The 14,388-nt window shown below is 38.3% G+C and overlaps 1 protein-coding gene across 2 annotated transcripts in view; it reads right to left on the minus strand.

Annotated features, from left to right (window-relative positions):
* Positions 1–12,772, minus strand: part of LOC149573218 (pleckstrin homology (PH) domain-containing protein) — a 380,091-nt gene extending 367,319 nt beyond the window's left edge. For both annotated transcript variants that reach the window (XM_089814397.1, XM_089814396.1), the window contains exon 1: positions 12,412–12,772. In XM_089814397.1, coding sequence (XP_089670523.1) covers positions 12,412–12,508 — 97 coding nt within the window. In that variant the 5' untranslated portion in view covers positions 12,509–12,772. The remainder of the gene's footprint in view (positions 1–12,411) is intronic.
* Between the last annotated feature and the right edge of the window lie 1,616 nt (positions 12,773–14,388).

Below are 14,388 nucleotides of genomic sequence, written 5' to 3' on the forward strand. Positions count from 1 at the left end.
TTATTGATGAATTCGATCTATAAATTTAGGGTTGCATAACTCAACATTCCTCCTCTATTTGTACACCATCCATCCCCCACATCACGAAGTGCATCTTCTGTATTACAATTGTACGACTTGGACAACTCCGTAATTATATTGCTGCTTGTCTTCTCCACACACAGCACAACCGTTGCACCTTCATCCCACCGTTGCACCTTCATCCCACACGACCATAGTGACATTCCACCGTACAACCACCACACTACCGTACGGCCTCCAAGGGAGAACCATACAACCTTCAAGCATCCACCGTACGGTCACTTACACTACCGTATGACCTTCAAAAGAACATTGTACCACCTTCAGGCCTACACCATACGGCCATACACTACCATACAACCATCAAGATAATATTGTACTACCTGAAGCACTAGCCACCCGAAGCACTGAGGGAGAACTACCTGAAGCACTAACCACCCGAAGCAGTAAAGGAGAACTACCTAAAGCACTGGCCACCTGAAGCCCCGAAGGAGAACTACCTAAAGCATTGGCCACCTGAAGCACTAACCCGAAGCATTGACCTGAAGCATTGACTGAAGAACTGACCTGAAGCACTGGCCACCCAAAGCACTGACCCAAAGCACTGACCACTCGAAGCACTAAGGGAGAACTACCTAAAGCACTGACCTGAAGCATTGACCACCCGAAGCACTAAGGGATACTACTTGGAGCACACAACCAGACTACCTGAAGCAAACAACAAGACTACCTAAAGCATACTACGGGACTTCATAAGGAAACTCTAGAACAGAACATTAGAGTGGCATTAGAGCTAGTGATCTTGTCAGCTTGCTAGGATGATTGGGAGATTTTGGTACTTGGATCACACTATGGCCCCGAACAACGATGAAGAGTGGTGGTTGAAGACACTACAAAGGATTGGCAAAGAGCTCAATGAGGGTGATGATCTTCCATTAGATATATTGGAGGTTTCTTTGTGTCAAGTGAACCAATTACCTTCGAGATTTTTACAGAGAATCCTCTCACCGATTAAGGAGGCCCTAAGTCAACCCAAGCTTTTGAGACACCATGACAAGGATAAAAGATTGGCAGTTGCAGCATGTCTCAGTGAGGTCTTGAGAATTTCAGCTCCTAAAGCACCATATGATGATACCACCATGATAGAGATATTGCAATTGATAGTCAACAGCTTTCAGAGTCTTAATGACTTCAGTAGTGACCCTTTTGGTAGGAGATCTACAATATTGGAGAATTGTGTGAATGTCAAAGTAAGTAACCTTCTCTTAGATCTTAAATTGCAAAATTTGGCCCATGATATGTTTCATCACTTCTTGGTCACCATCAAGGAAGATCATAATACTAAGATTTCAGTTGCTATGGAGAGTCTTATGATTTTGTGCATTGAAGAGATGGATGAAATATCCCAACCCATCACATCTATGTAATGGGTTGTGCGTAATCTAGAATGAATTCCCTCTATAGCAACATGTAGATTGGTTAGTAATGTTTTCAAGCATTGTGAAGAAAAACTAATGTCTCATTTGCACAAATGAGAGAAAATGACTGACAACGATAAGGGTGATGCTTTACAAGAGGAGAATGAAGGCATGATTGCTGCTCCAGGAGGATTTGCTAAATCTTTCTACTACACTAACATGGGGAGAACAACAAAAAAATGAAGAAGTTGCTTGCATGGATCTTGTGAAGACATTGATGGATCAAGTTGTGCTCGAGGCTGTCTGTTATGGAGGTTTTGTTTGTTGTCGAGGTTGTGTGTCTATCACCGAAGCAATGTCCATCATCGTGGTCTTGCCAGTCGCTGAGGTTGTATATCCATCACTGTCATTGTGTCTGCCACCATCATCTCCATCACCGATGTCAAGTTCGTGTCTGTCATCAAGTTTGTGTTCGTCACCATCATGTTCGTCACCATTGTGTCCATCACCATCATGTCTATCACCAACGCCGAGTTCATGTCTGTCACCATCATGTCCATCACCAACGCCGAGTTCGTGTCTGTCACCAACGCCAAATCCGCATCCGTCGTCAAGTTTGTGTTTGTCACTGTCATGTCTATCACCGTCATGTTCGTCATTGTTGTGTCTGTCACCATCGTGTCCATCACCATCATGTCTGTCACCAATGTCGAGTTTGTGTCTGACACCGTTGTGTCCATTACCGATGTTGAGTCTATGTCCATCGTCGAGTTTGTGTCCATCATTGTCGTCGTGTCTGTTATCGTCGTAATCTGCCGAGTCTGTGTCTATCGACAAGTTTGTATCCGTCACCATCATGTCCGTCACCAACACCGAGTCTGTGTCCATTGTCGAGTTCATGTCTATCATCGTCATGTCCACTACCGACGTCAAGTCCGTGTTTTTCAAGTTAGTGTCTATCACCGTCATTGTGTCTGTTGTTGTCACCATTGCCATATCCGTCATCACCATTGTATCCGTTGTCATCACCACCACCTTGTCCATTGCCATGTCCAACATTGTTGTCGTTGTCATGTATGTTATCTTCATTTTGTCCACTGTTGTCACTGCAGCCATGTCTATTGCCAAGTCCATCATCATGTTCATCACCGTCGTTGCATCTGTCAACAATGTCAAGTCTATATCTGTCGTCAAGTGTGTATCCATCCCTGTAGTTGTGTTCGTCGATGATGTCATGGTTGTCTCCATCATCATGTTGTGTCTGTGATTGTGGCTGCATCGGTCGCAATAGCTACGTTTGTCGTCATTGAGACATTGCTCGTTGTCGAGGCTCTATCCATCATTGAGGCTTCAACCAGGGTTCTATGTCCCATTGAGGTTTTATCTGCAGCTAAAATTTTATATTTCATCGAGGTACTCTCTGTTGAGGTTTTTTCTACCAAGGTTCCCTTTACTAAGGTAATCTTTGCTGAGGCTCCCATCATCACCGCACCCTTCACTCAAGCTCCTGCCACAGAAGTACTCACATTCGAGGCCCCCTTCATCGACATTCTCACCCCTAAAGCTCTCTTCGTCAAGGTTTCATCCATCAGAAATATAATAGTGGTCGTTGTGATTATGGCAGTGGCTAAGTTTGTGCCAGCGTGTGTGTGCATGACCGTACCCAAAGAGATTTTTGAGCATAATAACATGAAAGATTTCATCAATTTGTGTCATTGGGATTCTGGTGAAGGCTACGACAATGTTTATATCATAGTGGCGCAACAAATGCTTAATGACAGTGTGGTGCAAGGGAGGCTTGATAACCATTCATTCCTTTCGCATGTGTGTTTGGTTCGTGTCCCTAGTGAATTAGGATACAACAATATTTAATCAGAGTGGCGTAGTGAAAGTTTGATAGCAATGTGGTGCTACGGAGCATTGACGTCATTTAACTTGTCTTGCCTGCACGTTTGATTTGGGACCCAAGAGCTATTGGTGTTTCATTTGATGATGGATTGCTTGAGGGCAAGCAATTTTGGGCAGCGAGGATTTGTCATGTCCCCAAATTTCAATGTAATAATTTAATTTAATTAATTAATTAACTGGTTCCAAAATTTAAATAGTATAATTAAAGGAGCTTTAATTAGTTACTTTAATTAATTAATATGGGCCCAAGTTATTATTTGTATTTGTGGTTCCGATTGATTTAATATATCTCGAACCGATTTTTATTTTTGTTTCCATTGGTAAGTTTTGTCATTAGCTATCTTTGTACACCCTCGAAAAGGTTTTCCCCGACGAGTATTTAAGCACGGCTTGTACGTAGTTGTAGGTATGCATTCTGATTATTTATTTTGTACTGCTAATTCCCATTGGGATTCTCTGTTGTTCACCATTTCGAAAGTGAAAGATCTTCCCTACTTGGCTTATTCGGTTTCGGTGGGATTCAACCCTCACCCTATTCTATTGCATGTAATACTTTGCTTGGATCTGGCAAATCAGAGCACCATCTTATTGCAAATATTAATTGAAAGATATTCGTGTTCAATCTCCATTCTTGTTTGGTTTATTGATGAATTCGGGTCTATAAATTTATGGTTGCATAACTCAGCATTCCTCCTCTATTTGTACACCATCCATCCCCCACATCACGAAGTGCATCTTCCATACTGCAACCGTACGACTTGGACAACTCTGTAACTATATTGCTGCTTGTCTTCTCCCCACACCATACGACCTTCAAGAGAACACCGTACCACCTTCAGGCCTACACCGTACAACCATCAAGATAATACTGTACTACCTGAAGCACTAGCCACACGAAGCACTAAGGAAGAACTCCCTGAAGCACTCGCCACCCGAAGCACTGACCTGAAGCACTAACCGAAGAACTAACCTGAAGCACTGACCACCCAAAGCACTGACCAAAGCACTGACTTGAAGCACTAGCCACCCGAAGCACACTAGCCACCCGAAGCACTGACCTAAAGCACTAACCGAAGCACTGACCTAAAGCACTGACCCAAAGCACTAACCTGAAGCATTGGCCACCCGAAGCACTAAGGGATACTACTTGGAGCACACAACCAGACTACCTGAAGCACACGACAAGACTACCTAAAGCATACTACGGGACTTCATAAGGAAACTCTAGAACAAAACATTACATCCATCTTTTGAGTTTTGTCTTAAGTTGATTTGGAAACAATTGAAAGTATTTCTTCTTGTATTTTTTGTGTGGGTGATTATTTTGTGACTATCGTAGGTGATTATTGTGTGACAATCGTGGGTGCTATTATCATAAGTGTTTATTATCGAGAGTTTTGATTCTAAGTTCAGTGTGGGTTTTTGTTGTTAATATTACCGTGTGTAGTTCAATATTATTTCGAGGAGAACATTGTGTATTGATCAGTAAGTGTGTGCAGACTTAGAAGAATTTGGTATTGTTTCAGTTAGTAAGCATTTTAAATTTAGACTTTTTTATAAAATAACATTTTTGGTGTGGCTAGGTTTTTTTCCCTTAAGTTGGAGGGTTTTCCCAGGGTAACTTTCTGTCTTGTGTTCCTTTTTGTGTTATCTATTTCTTGCATTAAGCTATTTCTGTTATAAAAATCAACATGGTATGGAAGTAGTTATAAGATGCATAAACCAAAGCAAAAGGAAAAGTACTTGAGTTATTGCAGTAGAAAATATATTTGTTAGTAAAAGCCTAACTAAAGGTCCTTTATTTCAATTTTTCTCTAAAATCATAATTGGCATAAATTGTGTATATTTATCTAAGTTACCGATTCAGTTGTAGATTTAGAAACGGATACGAGAAGCGGATGAAGGAAGCGTTTTTTTTTTTTTTTTTTTTTTTGGGGGGGGGGGATGCGGATGCGTATGGATGCATCTAGACATATATATATAAAGAGAGAAAGTATATAATATAATATTGTTAAATATTATTGTTATATACATAATATTACTAAGCAATATATTTAATACTACTAAATATTAAATATAAATATATATTATCTATATAGTATAATATTGTAAAATCATATTTTTAAATTTTATTTACAAAACTAAAACAAATAACCCAAAAAAATATGAAAGAGTGAAGCTTATAGAAGTTCAGAATGTTGTATATCTCCTCCCTTTTCATTCAAATCGTTGTTTCTCCTAGACTTTCTAGAACTCATGTAATTTAACTTCTTTGATCTTTCAAACCAAGCATTTGTCTTTGATCGACTATTATATTTGACTTCAACTCGCACTAACATGATTTGTCTCTTTCTTCCACTTATATTGCGTGTCCAGGTGTTAATTGTTTGTGTGCCAAGCAGCTCCTGCTAAACACATTCAGCCATTAGTGACCAGAAACTCCTAATGTCATATCGATCGTTTTATATCTTGAGATGATGAACTGTCAAAAGGCTATCACGATATCCACCCTACGTGAATCCTGTCGGCATCCATTGGGCCTCTAGACAACACACCAAGCATCTGCCCGCACTAACTTCTACATCCACCCTCGGCCAGGACCAATCGGTAACTCAAATATTTATCTATGTTAGTTGTCTCTCAGTTATTGTTATATGAAACATTGATATTAAATCGACTCAGATTAATTTTCCAAAAGAATTACCAAGTGTGATTTTAAATATCGAAGCTGAATTTTACCACTGAATATACCTCAAATATCAACATCAAAGCATGGCCCAAATAAGTTAGATTCTTTGACATGGATATTAAACTTTCTTCAAGTTTTCCTAGAAGCATCACTTGGTATACCATCTCCAATGATTCCAAAAATCAATGTCAAACTATCTATAATGGGTTTTCCAAACCATCATTTAGTGTGCTTTGAAACATTAATGGAAACTTTTCTACCAATACTAAACTTTCTACAACCTAATATGATTTGAACTGTCGACATTTAATTAGCTCTCACTGGTTTTCAAGAAGTATTAAGTAGTGTGATTCAAAATATAAATGTTGAACTTCCAAGTCCAGTTTCTCCCGAAATGTCACTTAGTATGATTTAATACATCATTATTAGATTTTCAACCTCCTAGGGTAATTCAAAAAATCAATGTTAAATTTTCAACCCCCTAGCACGAACCCCAAACATCAATATTCCACTTAGTGTGATTCAAAACATACTTCCAGACACGGTTTTCCTAGAAGAATTATTTAACATAGTTTGAGATGTCACTATTAAATTTCTAACTACAAGTATGACCCCAAACATCAATATTAAATTTTCTCCTCCTACACTAATTCAAAACGGGATATTGGATTTTCTACCTCCAACTATGACTCCAAACATTCATGTTAGATTTTCTACCACCTTGTGTAATATAAAACTTCAATGTTAAATTTTCTATCTCCAGCTTCCCAAAACCATCATTTAGACTTGCAATTTGAAACAATGAAAGTTAGATTTGTAACGGTTCTGACAAAGGAATATGTAACAGCTTTGATTGTGCAGTCCAATCATTGTCGAATCTTCCTCTTCTCTACCTTTTCATCTTCCATTGAATGTGACTGAAAAATAATATGTAAAGCCACTTGATGTTGTTGTTCTTTGTAATGAGAATTATAATTCAAATAGAAATATTGCCCTACTTGAAGAGTGGACGTAGTCTAGACATTCTAGATGAACCACTATAAACTCTGTGTCTACTCTTGCATCTGCTGATTCATTTTAGTTTTAATTTTATTTTTATTTCTATGTCTTTATTTTAGTTCAATAATTGGTATCAGAGCTAGTTAAGTTAATTTTATTTTTTCTAGAAATTGGTAAAGATTTGCAAGCACCGTCATTGAGGTGGAAAAGTGGAAAATTGAAAAAAAAATTGGGCAAAACGTCGAGCTATTGAAAGTGCAAATAGAGTCTTTGCTCATCAAGCAAAATTCACAACCTGCATTGCTTGGTAAAACAAAGGGCCAAGGAAAGATGAGAGACGATGAATAGGAGAAAATGGATTTGAAAGCAAGGGCAACGATATTCTTAGCTCTCTCAAATAATGTGTTGTTTAATGTTTCAGCTGAGAAGACAACTAGAGAGCTGGTTGAGAAATTATCTTCATTGTATAAGATACCTTCAGCATCAAATAAAGTTTTTATAATGAAGAAGTTATATAATCTGAAAATGAAAGAAGGGGGACGGATGTCAAATCATCTGAATGAGTTTAATAGATGAGTTAGTGAACTCATTTTAGTTGGTATTCCATTAGATGATGAGATAAAGGAAATCTTATTGCCATGTTCACTTCCAAACAACCGGGAAGCTATAGTAATGGCTGTGAGCACTTCAATAGCAGCCAAGGGCAAGCTGAAATTCGATGAAGTCGCAGCCACACTACTTAGTGAAGACATGAGAAGGAAGTATCAAGAACCCTCTTTCGATGATGCTCTGATAGCTGTGAGCACAAGCAATAAATCGTGGAAGAGGCAAGCATAACAATAATGGAAGAGGCGGATTAAATCATCATTCAAGATCTAGACGAAGAAATGGCACTTGTTGGTTTTGTGGTAAATCGGAGCACATAAAGAAGCAATGTTGGAATTACAAGAAGGCACAAAACAAAGTAATAAGTGATGTTGTCAATACCGCAACTGTTAAAGATGATGGAGTTTTGGTACTTGCAGCTGGTAACACGAATGTAAGTTCGTGGGTTCTCAATTCTGGTGCATCTTTCCATGCTACTCCATGTCGGAGTGCATTCACAAATTACCACGAAGGTATGTTTGGTAAAGTTTTTCTTGGGTATAACAAAGAATGTCATATTATCAAAAAAGGAGATATCTTATGGTCACTGAAAAATGGTAGTCAATGGCTTTTCAAAAATGTTAGACATGTTCCTACACTCAAGTGTAATCTGATTTCAGTTAGTCAATTGTATACACAAGGCTGTAATGTTAACTTTGATCTTGATCCATGGAAAGTGTCCAAAGGTCATTTAATTTTGGCTAAAGGAAAGAAATCAAGCAGTCTTTATACTTTAGAGTGTAATAGTGAAGTGGGAGCAGCCATGGTAGTTGTGGATAGTAACACTGAAATTTGGTATAAGAGGCTTGGTCATTTGAGTAAAAAGGGTCTTGAAGTAATGCTTCAAATAGACCAACTTCCAAGTCTTAAATCACTTGATTTGGAATTGTATGAGCATTGTCTTTACGGCAAGCGAAATTGAACCAGCTTCGTAAGGATGGGTCATGAGAAGAAATCTTCTCCATTAGAACTTGTGCAATATGAAGTTTTCGGTCCTACGAAGGTAACTTGAATCAGTGGTGCTAATTTACTTTGTAACTTTTCTTGATGATTGCACTCGAAAAGTTTGGGTTTACATGTTCAATAAGAAATCATAAGTGTTTTCAAAATTTAAATGTTTCAGGCTATGGTTGAAAATCAGATTGGGGGCAAAATTAAATGTTTATTAACAGACAACACTGGCGAGTTTTGCTCTTCGGAGTTTGATACTTTTTGCGCAGATCATGGCATTAAAAGGATTAAAACAGTCCCCTATACACCTCAAGAAAATGGTGCAGCAAAGAGGCTGAATCGAACTATCTTGGAGAGAGCTCAATTTATGTTATCAAATGCCGGTTTGGAGAAGAAATTTTGGGCAGAGGCATGCAATATTGTTGTTTATTTAATTAATCGAGCTCCTTCATCTCGTCTTGATTTTGATATTCCAAAGGAGAGGTGGCTTAGTAAGAGGATTTCATTTTCTCATTTACAAGTGTTTGGCTATGATGTGTATGTACACATTCCAAAAGAATAAGGGTAAAAATTGGATTTTAAATCCAAAAGATGCATATTTCTCGGGTATTGTGAAGATCAATTTGATTTTCGGTTGTGGGATCCAATTGCTCATAAAGTGCTTAGAAGTTGGGATGTTGTATTCAACAAAAAGTATTTTTCAGGTTTGCAAAGACTGAACACTACTCCTCTTGATTATATTAAGCTTGATTTATTTGATAATGGGCATAATCAAAAGACATCTCGAGCTACATTAATCTTGTCACCACTGTTATAACCGCACACCATGGTGAATACTGCAGCCCTACACAACCTATAGTTTGTGTTATCCCAGCCCTGTCTCTTTTTCACATTCCTCCCAATTCGGTTATCCCACATGTTGAAAATACCACGGAGCATTATACTTTGTTCCAAACGCCACTACCATCTGCTATCAATGGTACTATAATATCGGGCACTAATAACAATAATCTAGCACTTGACCACCAAGCTGAGCACCATAAACTCTCTCTCATGTGCCCTCTACATTCTTCCCCAAACATCCCCTACAGTCAATCGACAACAAAGAGAAAGCCACTCTACAACAAAATGTGCCCAGCCCGCACTCCAAGCCATTGCATAGTGAATTCACTCCAGCAAGGCAAGAAACTATGCCAAACCCCTCGTCCTCCTCTTATATGCCGACTGGACATTTGAAAGGTACATCCAGTCAGTACCATGTAACCCCTACTCTTGCCACATTTCCACCAGATGATTGCCAACACATAGTGTCATTTACAACACCTGTAGTCAATGTTCTACTCCAGCCTATCTTTTCATCTTTGTAAAGTTTTGGGACTATTTTTGATGACCATGTCATTCAATCGCACCTCGGCGGACAGGTGCCTAGAAATGTGTCATTTGATTCTAAAGTCCCCGACATTGTTAATAATGAGTTTCTACTTGGGCGCAATATCTAGAACTTCGGTGATCAAAATGTATCATTTCAACAGGGCACTAGATACAATTTTTCTATTGCAAACTCAAAACACATCAATGGCATCCCACAACCGAGAAGATCTACCAGAGAAAGAAAACGTCCAAGAAGATTTGATGATTATGAATTGCTTTTTTTCTTTGTGCTCTAATCAGGCAGAGCCTCAAACATTTAAGCAAGCATGTAATGACGTGAATTCAATGCAATGGATGGATGCCATATAAGACAAACTAGAGTCTTTAAATGCCAATCACACTTGGGATTTGGTTCCTCTTTCGCCAAACCGTAAAGCTTTGAAAAATAAATGGGTATATCAAATAAAAGAGGAAGATGGAGGACAGAAAATGTTGAGGGCCAGATTGGTGGTGAAAGGATTTGTTCAACAAAAGGGTGTGGATTTTAGTGAAATTTTCTCTCCAATGGTAAAAATGCAAACTATTCATTTGGTTTGGGCATTGCAGCAACATGGGATCTTGAGCTTGAGCAACTTGATGTCAAAACAACATTTCTACATGGCAATATTGAGGAGGAATTATACATGAAGCAGCCAGAAGGATTTGTTAAACAGGGACAAGATCATCTACATTGCAAGTTAAAGAGGAGTTTATATGGGCTGAAGCAAGCTCCACACCAATGGTATTTGAAGTTTGATAACTTCATGACACAAGGATTCACTCGCTGCGAATCAAACGCTTGTGTTTACTACAAAAGGCTTCCTACTAGTGAGTTTGTGATTTTGCTACTTTATGTGGATGATATGTTGACTGCTAGAAATAGTCTGTGAGTTATTCATGAGTTGAATACGCAATTGGCTCTTTGTTTTGCCATGAAAGCTTTAGGGGCAACGAAGAGGATTATTGGAATGGACATAATCCATAATAGACATAAAAGAGAAATCAGATTATCTCAAGAAAAATATATTTTAAAAGTTTCAAAAAAATTTAATATGTCAAATGCTAAATCTATTGGCACTCCATTGGCTGATCCATTTTTGTTGTCTTCCAAGATGTGTGCTTCCACTCTAGAAGAAAAACGTGAGATGGATGGTGTTCCTTATTCTTCAGCAGTTGGGAGTTTGATGTATGCAATGGTCAACACGCGGTTGGATCTTGCTCATGCAGTGTGAGTTGTGAGTGATTTTATGAATAGTCTAGGTAAAACTCATTGGCAAGCAATTCAATGGATTCTTCGATATTTGAGATGCACTTCCTCCCATGTTTTATGTTTTAATAGTAAAACTTCTTATATTTGTGGTTATATTGATTCTGATATGGCTGGAGATTTAGACAAAAGGAGGTCTACTACAGGCTCTGTGTTTACTTTAGCCAGGGCAATGATTAGCTGGACTTCTCACAAGCAACAAGTTGTTGCTCTTTCCTCTATTGAGGTTGAGTACATTGCTCTTACTAAGGGGACTAAAGAGCTGATTTGGTTACCGCGATTGTTTGGAGAGTTGGGATTTAAACAATTCAACTTCACTCTATTTTCCGATAGCAGGAGTGCCATCCATTTGGTCAAAAATTCAGTTTTCCACCATCGCACAAAGCCTATAGAGACCAGATTTCACTTCATAAGACATGCTCTTGAAGAGGGAAGACTATAGATAAAGAAGATTGATTAAAAGGTTAATCCGGCTGATGTGTTCACAAAGGTTGTACCCCGAGAAGTTTGAATTCTGCAGAGCTTCTCTCAGCATTGTCACAACATAGCCATAAGCATTCCAAGTAGGGGATATCTATGTGCAGCACTGATTGGACTTAAAATGGGAGATTGTAACAGTTCTGATAAAGGAATATGTAATGGCTCTGATTGTGCAGTCCAATCATTGCCGACTCTTCCTCTTCTCTGTCTTTTCATCTTCCATTGAATGTGACTGAAAAAGAATATGTAAAGCCACTTGATGTTGTTGTTCTTTGTACTGATTCGAATAGAGATATTGCCCTGCTTGAAGCGTAGTGCACACATTCTGGATGAACCACTATAAACTCTGTGTCTACTCTTGCATTTGCTGATTCGTTTTAGTTTTAGTTTTATTTTTATTTCTGTATCTTTCTTTTAGCTTAACAAGATTTGCTATCAACGGTTCTTCCTTTCTACCAAGCAAAGTTTTAACTAAAACATTTACTTTAATAGCCCACGTTGCACACGATCGATCAGAAGATGGACAAATGCCATTTATATTCCTAGAATTCAGTTAATCAAAAGATTAAGGGAAAGTAAAGTACACAGCAAAGAGCAAAATAAACGACAATTATCGGTTATACCTCGCCATGCGCTGATCTTTAAAGCCTCTTTGGACAGGCCCTTCACATAATTGCCAAGATACTTCTGTAAAAGGAAAGCAACTCTGTCTTCCAGCATTTTCGGCAGCTTTAAATTCACAAAATGCACGCACTTCTGCTCACCAGGCCCTCATTTTAGAAGAATAAAGATTGAAGCCAAAAGCTTGTTTTCTGGAATGAATTCAACATCACGCGGACTAACATATCCTCTTCAAAATCCATTGGCCAGGCATTTGGATTGTACAAAATAGTTTTTTGGTTCAATATTTGGGGTATTAGATGGCTCAGATCTAGGTGTATACTTCCACGCAGACTAGAATATAACTTGTTTAAAAGAAAGCTTCTCGAGCTTGAAAACACTGGTAAAACAACAACAACAATCATGTCGGTCATTATGGCGGTGGCTAAATGGCTCGCGTATTTGACACCCCACAAGATCTCAGCCGTTGAAATGAGCCAAGGTGCGAGTTACTTAAGTGTACAGAAAATCAGGAGATGTTGACTCTTTGGACACGTGTGCGTAACTTTTAATTAATAGATTGTAGTGGTGTGGGAATATGGACATCTTGATGACGTGTCCGTTTTATCTTCCGTGGCAAGCTCTTAACAAGCCGCATGGCAAGTGAGAGATATTTTGACTTATAGTTTTGTATCCACTTGAATTACTTAGCTGGAAAGTGGACTCATTGGTACATCTATAAATAATAAAAGTATCGTTAAACTGCAGTACATTTAATCTCTACTTTTTGCCAGTCGTTCAGTCTCGTTAGACTCGCAGTACAACGTTAAATCAACGTTTCCTTCACTTGGCATCGGGGATTCGTGGTTCACTCAATAAAAATATATTTTAGGTTCGTGTTAATGTGGTATAACTACGAGGAATTTAACCTCACTTCTACTTAATATTTTTTTAATGATGATTTGCTGATTTTTTGGTTTAATAAATTTTCAAATTTTTTTTTTTTTTTATGGAAGTCATCCACAACGACAGTTTAGGTACTCAATGCGGGCCCACGCATACCTGAAACCTCTTTGGCTAAGAAGCAAGGACTGAGGAGCATCCACGCTACCAAATTCGTCTGGGGCACGATCCCGGCCTCATCCCTTTTTGATGTCTTTGGACCTTGCACTCGTTAAGACTTGATCCCTGGTGGGCGCTTTGTGAGCCATTCAACTTCACTAGTAGACCAAGGGCTCGTTGACATAAATTTCAATTTTGTCTATGAGTGAATGAATAAAATATTTTAATAATGTTGCAAGGCCAAAGCAGCGTATGGAACCACCTAGAAAAACACACCCCTTCCCCCTTGCCCCACACCACCCTCCCCGAGATAACATTAATCCTTTTGAAATTGCTTCTTTAGGTCTAGTCTTTGACAATGAATGTCGATCATTAGATTTGTTAACATGTCCAACTGTGTTTCTTCTTATGGTACAACTAGAATGTACTTTGACTATATTCACAAAAAAATTATTGGGGATAAGTGCATTTAAATTGTCATTAACTAAAGTGAAATAATCATCAATATAGCCATTAAGTTGTAGGCATGATTGGGGATATTTTCTTTTTTCCTTATTGTTTGGATTTAAACTTAAAATTAGTATAGATAAAAAAATAATTTGTCTTATGAAAAAATTTTTTAAAAGAGATTTTAATGACATTCATGAGATTAATTGTCTAAGGTACCAAGAGAAAACCAATTAATCTGCATGCTGATTAATTGTCTAAGGTACCAAGAGAAAACCAATTAATCTGCCAAAGCAGCGTATGGAACCACCTAGAAAAACACACCCCTTCCCCCTTGCCCCACACCACCCTCCCCGAGATAACATTAATCCTTTTGAAATTGCTTCTTTAGGTCTAGTCTTTGACAATGAATGTCGATCATTAGATTTGTTAACATGTCCAACTGTGTTTCTTCTTATGGTACAACTAGAATGTACTTTGACTATATTCAC

The sequence above is a fragment of the Cupressus sempervirens genome, chromosome 2 (genome assembly GCF_028749045.1).
Source record: "Cupressus sempervirens isolate cs-2001-9-10 chromosome 2, ASM2874904v1, whole genome shotgun sequence".
Classification (NCBI taxonomy): domain Eukaryota; kingdom Viridiplantae; phylum Streptophyta; class Pinopsida; order Cupressales; family Cupressaceae; genus Cupressus; species Cupressus sempervirens.